This window comes from Amblyraja radiata, chromosome 9 (genome assembly GCF_010909765.2).
Source record: "Amblyraja radiata isolate CabotCenter1 chromosome 9, sAmbRad1.1.pri, whole genome shotgun sequence".
Taxonomy (NCBI): Eukaryota; Metazoa; Chordata; class Chondrichthyes; order Rajiformes; family Rajidae; genus Amblyraja; species Amblyraja radiata.
Window position 1 is genome coordinate 5115953 of NC_045964.1, and position 8810 is coordinate 5124762.

The 8810-nt window shown below is 46.3% G+C and overlaps 1 protein-coding gene across 1 annotated transcript in view; it reads left to right on the forward strand.

Moving 5' to 3' along the window:
- Positions 1–8475, forward strand: part of nin (ninein) — a 136528-nt gene extending 128053 nt beyond the window's left edge. The window contains exons 28-29 of the mRNA XM_033026554.1: positions 4750–4863; positions 8012–8475. Coding sequence (XP_032882445.1) covers positions 4750–4863; positions 8012–8224 — 327 coding nt within the window. The 3' untranslated portion in view covers positions 8225–8475. The remainder of the gene's footprint in view (positions 1–4749; positions 4864–8011) is intronic.
- The last annotated feature ends 335 nt before the right edge of the window (positions 8476–8810 follow it).

The following is an 8810-nucleotide window of genomic DNA, read 5'->3' on the forward strand; positions in this document are numbered from 1 at the left end:
ATACAAACAAAGACAATATCCTACAGACATACACACAATTTAATTTACAAAAACATCCATCACAGTGAACCCACTGTGATGGAAGGCAAAGTCTTTTCTCTCCCCTGTTCTCCATTTCTCTCCCGATGTCGAAGCCCCAGGCGGGCGATGATAAGTCCCACGGCCATTTTAGGCCGCGCGGGGCGATGTACGGCCCCGCTCCCGGTCTAAATGTCACAAAATTGGAGCCCACGGCGGGCGCTGGAATGTCCCACGGCCATGAAGCCGCGCCAGGCGATGAACGGCCCCGCTCCGGGTCGTTCCAACCCCCGCGACACGGGCTAGAGAAGTCGCGTTGCGGGAGCTCCGGAAAGCGGTCTCCAACCCGGACCCGCAAGCTCCCGATGTCCCGACAGTCCACCGGACCTGCGGCTGCAGCTGGAGCCTCCGAGCTACGTGGTTGGGTCGCAGCAGCGAGTCACCACCCCTCCCCACGCTCCGATGCCGACCAGCCCCACGATGGTAAATCCGCAGCTCCGCAGGCTCCGTGACTGGAGCCTCCTGGTCGTTCCAGCTGGAGGCCGCTCCACGGTGCTAGGCCCCAACGACAATGGAGACCCGACAGAGAAAAAGGTCGGGTCTCACGTACAGGGAAGAGAGATTTTAAAAAGTCTCCCCCTTCCCCCCCCCCCCGCCCCCCACATATACGCAGTTAAAAACACTATTAAAAAACACAAACAACTACATTTAACTAGACAAAAAAGAAAAAAAAGACAGACAGGCTGTAGGGGCCGCTGCAACAGTGAGTCGCGCCGCCTCTCACATGGTGTCCTTGATCACCATCCCCTTTGATGTCGTTTTCATACCTTGCCCTTCCTTATCTCTGTGTCTCCCTCTCCCCTGACTCTCAGTCTGAGGAACGACCTCGACCCAAAACGTCACCCATTCCTTCCCTCCAGAGATGCTGCCTGTCCCGCTGAGTTACTCCAGCATTTTGTATCTATCTTCGGTGTAAGCCAGCATCTGCAGTTCCTTCCTACACAATGTCAAGCGCCTACTTCTTACCGGTGGAGCAGAGGGCAGTGAATGCTCACAATTACGGTGCGGTCACGGTGGCGCAGCGGTAGAGTTGCTGCCTTACAGCGAATGCAGCGCCGGAGACCCGGGTTCGATCCCGACTACGGGTGCTGTCCGTACAGAGTTTGTACGGTCTCCCCGTGACCTGCGTGGGTTTTCTCCGAGATCTTCGGTTTCATCCTACACTCCAAAGACGTACAGGTTTGCAGGTAAATGTAAAAATAAATGTTCCTAGTGGGTGTAGGATAGTGTTAATGTCCCAGTGGGTGTAGGATAGTGTTAATGTCGGCGCAGACCGAAGGGCCTGTTTACGCATTGTATCTCTAAACTAAACTAAACTTACAGGAACATGGGCACTTGTGAAAACTATTTATCAAAGGGAGAAAATGCTCTCAGCTTTGACATTCTAGTCACATTTTCTGCAGAAAAATTATGGTGTTATGAATTATTTAATGTAAAAATAGAAATCAGATCAGCGGGTGGAAAAAACATTAAGTGTGACCTATGTAAAATTTGATGTAACATTTAATTTTTCTTAGAATCCTCTACCCTGGGGAAAAAAGACTGAGTGTTCACTTTATCCAGCACACTTGTCAATTATGTAGCTGAAGTTCCAAAATAAGATTGTTGTACTTGGTGTTTTGGGAACAAATGGTTCCTGTTGTTAGTTGTGCCCTGTTTCATGTCTGAGTATCACTCCCGGCTCCCAGCCATGGGAACGGTAGAAATATCCAGTGTTTGGATTGTTAGCTGAGTGAGAGAGAGATGGTCCTAATGTCCAGGTTTAGGGAGCACTTCCATGAATGGCAAACATCTAGTCTCTTGATTTTAGTTTGGTTCAGAGATACATCGTGGAAACAACGGGTCCACACAAACCAGCGATCCCCGCGCACTAACACTATCCTACACACTAGGGACAATTTACAATTTTAAGGACCTGTCCCACTGTACGAGGTAATTCACGTGTTCTCCCGAGTTTTCCCCTGATTCGAACTTGGAGAATGTCCGTAGGAGTTCGTGGATGTCACGTAGCGGCTCGTACGAGTAACGGTAGGTACTCGGGAAATCCGGTAAACTCGTGACGTTTTTTCAACACTGTGAAAAATGTCCACGGGTAAAAAAATACACGTGATGAAAAATATTGTTGCTTTTTACCCGTACGAGCCGCAACGTGACATCCACGGACTCCTACGGACCCGCTACGGACATTCTCCGAGTTCGAATCAGGGGAAAACTCGGGAGAACTCTTGAATTACCTCGTACAGTGGGACAAGGGTTTTACCAAGCGAATTAACTTACGTCTTTGGAGTGTGGGAGGAAACAGGAACTCCCGGTTTCAGGGCGGCACGGTGGCACAGCGGTAGAGTTGCTACCTTACAGCGCCAGCGACCCGGGTTCGATGCTGATTAAAAGTGCTAGTCTGTACGGAGTTTGTACATTCTTCCCGTGACCGCATGGGTTTTCTCCGAGATCTTCAGTTTCCCCCCACACTCCAAAGGTGTACGAGTTTGTAGGTTAATAATTGGCTTGGTGTAAATGTAAATTGTCCCAAGTGTGTGTGGGATAGTGTTAATGTGCGGGGATCACTGGTTGGTGCGGACTCAGTGGGCCGAAGGGCCTGTTTACACACCTTATTTCTCAATTAAACTAAACACCCGGAGAAAACCCTAGCAGGTCACAAGGAGAATGTAACAACTCCGTACAGACAGCACCCGTAGGCAGGATCGAACCCAGGTCTCTGGCGCTGTAAGGCAGCAACTCTACTGCTGCGCCACCGTGCTACCCTTAAATGTTCCTTTCATATATTTACTTAGAATTTTTTTAAATAATATATATTTGTTGGAATAATTTAGTTTTTTTATATATGTTTTGCACACCCACCCTAAATGAAAGAAAGATTTCTAATGAAGATTTTACCGTTTTCTAAGTGAAATGTTTGTTATCAGATGTTGGTTCTCGTATCCATGCCAACCAAGATGACCTATTGGGCTAGTCCCATGTACCTGCATTTGGCCCATAGCCCTCTGAATCTTTCTTATGTCCAAATGTCTTTTAAACAGAGTAATTGTATTAGCTTTGATAGCTCCCTCTGGCAGCTCGTTCCAGATACGGTCTAACTCTCTGAGTGAAAAAGTTGCCCCTGAGGTCCCTCTTAAATCTCTCCCCTCTCATCTTAAGTGTTTGCCCTCTAGTTTTAGAATCCTCTACCCTGGGGAAAAAGACTGAGCGGCAGAGTTACAGCCTTTCAGCGCCAGGGATTTTTTCCGTTTATCTGGAATCCTCTACCCTGGCATAAAGACTGTGAGCATTCACTTTATCCATGCCCCTCACCATATAACCATATAACCATATAACAATTACAGCACGGAAACAGGCCATCTCGACCCTTCTAGTCCGTGCCGAACATATAATCTCCTCTAGTCCCATATACCTGCGCTCAGACCATAACCCTCCATTCCTTTCCCATCCATATAACTATCCAATTTATTTTTAAATGATAAAAACGAACCTGCCTCCACCACCTTCACTGGAAGCTCATTCCACACAGCTACCACTCTCTGAGTAAAGAAGTTCCCCCTCATGTTACCCCTAAACTTCAGTCCCTTAATTCTCAAGTCATGTCCCCTTGTTTGAATCTTCCCTACTCTCAGTGGGAAAAGCTTATCCACGTCAACTCTGTCTATCCCTCTCATCATTTTAAAAACCTCTATCAAGTCCCCCCTTAACCTTCTGCGCTCCAAAGAATAAAGCCCTAACTTGTTCAACCTTTCTCTGTAACTTAGTTGCTGAAACCCAGGCAACATTCTAGTAAATCTCCTCTGTACTCGCTCTATTTTGTTGACATCCTTCCTATAATTAGGCGACCAAAATTGTACACCATACTCCAGAATTGGCCTCACCAATGCCTTGTACAATTTTAACATTACATCCCAACTTCTATACTCAATGCTCTGATTTATAAAGGCCAGCACACCAAAAGCTTTCTTTACCACCCTATCTACATGAGATTCCACTTTCAGGGAACTGTGCACAGTTATTCCCAGATCCCTCTGTTCACCTACATTCTTCAATTCCCTACCATTTACCATGTACGTCCTATTTTGATTTGTCCTGCCAAGATGTAGCACCTCACACTTATCAGCATTAATCAGCATTCACGATCTTGCACACCTCATTAAGGTCATGCCTATGTTCTTAATCATTTGTGGACTAAAATGGCTTAACTAATACATAGAATTTTGTCATTTAAGAAACATTCCTGGATTAAATTTAGTTTAGTTTAGAGATACAGCGCGGAAACAGGCCCTTCGGCCCACCGGGTCCGCGCCGACCAGCGATCCCCGCACATTAACACTATCCTACACCCACTAGGGACAATTTTTACATTTACCGAGCCAATTAACTTACAAATCTGTACGTCTTTGGAGTGTGGGAGGAAACCGAAGATCTCGGGGAAAACCCACACAGGTCATGGGGAGAACGTACAAACTCCGTACAGACAGCATCCGTAGTCGGGATCGAACCCGGGTCTCCAGCGCTGCATTCGCTCTAAGGCAGCAACTCTACCGCTGCGCCACCGTGACCGATGTTATAACTTGTATCAATGCTCTATAACTCAGTCAAAAACAAATGAATCTGCAGTGTTTATTTTAACTGTAAACACCCAATTACAATGAATTCCTCTTCTTCCAGGAGGCGTATGAGCAGCTGCTGAAAAAGATGGAGGAAAGAATGCATGATGTTGAAAATAAGTTAAGAAATATAAAGTTACTACTCCAGGACAAAGTTATTCAACTCAAGGAACAGGTATGCTGTGCTGTGTGTGTGTGGTCTATTGATTTTTTTAAAAATTATCTCAAAATAGACTTTATGCAAAAAATACATACAAAACAGAAACTGGGCAAAAAACACTTTGTACATTCTTGGTGTCAATAGTGTCATACTCACTAGTTTTTGTACCTGTCCTTAAACTATCCATGTTCTCCAGAGATGCTGCCTGACCCGCTGAGTTACTCCAGCACTTTGCACCTGTCCACGTTCTCCACAGAGATGCTGCCTGACATGCTGAGTTACTCCAGCACTCTGTGTCTTTTTTTTAAACAAAACACCCTTGCCATTCATTTGGACCCTGGGCCAATGTCCAAAATATGTATTGCCTCACTAATTTGTGTGTCATTTATTGTGGTTAGTTTGCTCTTTGCTCCAGTTACATTGAAAGCAGGAGACAATTTGGACCGGTCCAGCATGGAAACACCTTAACCCTAAGCCCTCTAGTTTTGAAACCCTCCGCCCTCTAATTGTGGTATCCTCTGCCCTCTAGTTTCAGAAGCCTCGGCCCTCTAGTTTCAGAAGCCTCGGCCCTCTAGTTTCAGAAGTGTCGGCCCTCTAGTTTCAGAAGTGTCGGCCCTCTAGTTTTAGAAGCCTCTGGCCTCTAGTTTTAGAAGCCTCGGCCCTCTAGTTCCAGAAGTGTCGGCCCTCTAGTTTCAGAAGCCTCTGGCCTCTAGTTTTAGAAGCCTCGGCCCTCTAGTTTCAGAAGTGTCGGCCCTCTAGTTTTGGAAGCCTCTGCCCTCTAGTTTTAGAAGCCTCAGCCCTCTAGTTCCAGAAGTGTCGGCCCTCTAGTTTTAGAAGCCTCTGGCCTCTAGTTTTGGAAGCCTCTGGCCTCTAGTTTTGGAAGCCTCTGGCCTCTAGTTTTGGAAGCCTCTGCCCTCTAGTTTTAGAAGCCTCGGCCCTCTACCCTCGAGGTTCCTGTTTTGTAAACACTAAATACATTCTTCCTCAACTAGATTTTTTTAATTAAAAATTTACTTATTTTTAATTGAAAATAAATATACAGAGAGGGATAACAATCAAATTGATCTAAATTATACAAATAATGATTGTAATGAAACAGAAGTTTATGTATGAAAGAAGAGGTGTGTGTCTGTGATCTCACACTTGTTTCGAAGCAGCTATGAGTGGATTGTCTCAGGTGTAACTAACTCCTATAACTCCTGTAATGCTGAGGCTCCATAAGGCGCTGGTCAGGCCGCATTTGGAATATTGTGAACAATTTTGCGTGCCATATCTAAGGAAGGATGTGCTGGCTCTGGAGAGGGTCCAGAGGAGGTTTACAAGAATGATCCCAGGATTGAGTAGGTTAACCTATGATGAGCGTTTGTCAGCACTGGGCCTGTACTCGCTGGAGTTTAGAAGAATGAGGGGGGACCTCATTGAAACATACAGAACAGTAAAAGGCTTGGATAGAGTGGATGTGGAGAGGATATTTCCACTAGTTGGAGAGTGTAGGACTAGAGGTCATAGGCTCTGAATTAAAGGATGTTCCTTAGGAAGATGAGGAGGAATTTCTTTAGTCAAAGGGTGGTGAATCTGTGGACTTCTTTGCCACAGAAGGCTGTGGAGGCCAAGTCAATGGATATTTTAAAGGCAGAGATAGATAGATTCTTGGATTAGTACAGGTGTCAGGGGTTATTGGGAGAAGGCAGGAGAATGGGGTTAGGAGGGAGAGATAGATCAGCCATGATTGAATGGTGGAGTAGACTTGATGGCCTAATTCTGCTCCTATCACTTATGACCTCATGACCTGTTGATTCCCTTTAATAAGGTGCCACTCGTTAGGCTGCTAATGAAGCTGAGAGTCCACGGTATCAAACAGCAGATATTTTTTGCACATCTTTCATTCATTGTTCTTTATCTCTCCACATCACTGTCTATATCTCTCGTTTCCCTTATCCATAACCAGTCTGAAGAAGGGTCTCGACCCGAAATATCACCCATTCCTTCTCTCCAGTGATGCTGCCTGTCCTGCTGAGTTACTCCAGCATTTTGTGTCTATCTTCGGTTTAAACCAGCATCTGCAGTTCCTTCTTACATACTTGAAATAGATAGCAGGTTGGCTGGATGGCAGAAGAGTGGCAATAAAGGGGGCTTTTTCTGGTTGGTTGCCATTGTCTAGCAGAGTTCTGCAGGGGTCGGTGCTGGGGCCGTTACTATCACGTTGTATAATAATGATTTGGACGAGGGGATTGCAGGCTTTATGTGGCCAAGTTTGTGAATGATATGAAAATAGGTGGAGGGGGAGGTAGTGTAGAGAAAGCAGGCACTCTGCAGAAGGACTTGGACAGATTGGGAGAGTGGGCAGATGGAATATAGTGTAGCAAAGTGTGGAGTCATGCATTTTGGTAGTAGGAATAAAGACAGACTATTTTCTAAATGGGCTGAGAATCCAGAAATCAGAGGTGCAAAGGAAGTGCTGGTGCACGATTCCCAAAAAATTAATCTGCAAGTCGAATCGGTAGTAAAGAAAGCAAACGCAATGCTAGTCTTTATTTAAAGAGGGCTTGTATACAAAAACACGGATGTCATGCTGAGGCTCTATAAGGCGCTGGTCAGGCTGCATTTGGAATATTGTGAGCAATTTTGGGCACCATATCTGAGGAAGGATGTGATGGCTCTGGAGAGGAGGAGGTTTACAAGAATGATCCCAGGAATGAGTAGGTTAACCTATGATGAGCATTTGTCGGCACTGGGCCTGTACTTGCTGGAGTTTAGAAGAATGAGGGGGGACCTCATTGAAATGTACAGAATAGTGAAAGGCTTGGATAGAGTGGATGTGGAGATGATGTTTCCACTAGTGGGAGAGTCTAGGACAAGATGTCATAGCCTCAGAATTAAAGGACGTTCCTTTAGGAAAGAGATGAGGAGGAATTTCTTTAGTCAGAGGGTGGAATTCTTTGCCACAGAAGGCTGTGGAGGCCAAGTCAGTGAATATATTTAAGGCAGAGATAGATAGATTCTTGATCAGTACAAGTGTCAGAGGTTATGGGGAGAAGGCAGGGGAATGGGGTTAGGAGGGAGAGATAGATCAGCCATGATTGAATGGCGGAGTAGACTTGATGGGCCGAATGGCCTAATTCTGCTCCTATCACTTATGACATTATGACGTGTTGATTTTCAGCTGTCGAAGAACATAAAGACAGATGAAATGGTGAAGGACTTGTACATTGAAAATGCTCAGCTCTTCAAGGCCCTCGAAATGTCAGAGCAAAGACAGCAGACGACGGAGAAGAAGAACTACCTGCTGGAGGAGAACATCGCGGGCCTAAACAAACTGCTGAAAGACCTGACCGCTCCCTCGCTGTCTGCAACTTCCACCTGTTACTCATCGTAACACAGCCACTAAATGAAGCTGTGCACAGCAGGACAAAGCTTGAAACACTACAGCACTTTATCGATCCAATATTTAGCCCAGTGTGTGCCTGCGTTCCCCACAACACCAGCATCTTGCCGAATTCGGAAAGCACTGGGCACTTGCAGATATTCCGTCCCCAACGCAGCGCTTCGAAAGGCTGGGAATCCTTCAATCCCTCAAAACGCAGGAGTAACTCAGTGGGTCTAGCAGCATCTCTGGAAGAGAGGAAAAGGTGGGGGAGGGGCGGAGAGAGGGGGTGCAAGTTGGAGGAGGCCCAGGACACAAAGGTCAGGATGGGTGTGGGAAGGGGAGTTAAAGTGTGTGGCAACCGGGAGATCGTGTAGGCCTAGGCAGGCCTCAGTCCTGGGCCTCCTCCATTGTCAGAGTGAGGCCCAGCGCAAATTGGAGGAGCAGCACCTCATATTTAGCTTGGGGAGCTTACACCCCAGCGGTATGAATATTGACTTCTCTAACATCAAGTAGCCCTTGCTCTCCGTCCCTCCCCCACCCTAGTCTCGTACTAGTTTTACTGTTGTTCTGTTGAGTTCCGATGTCACCTATCCCA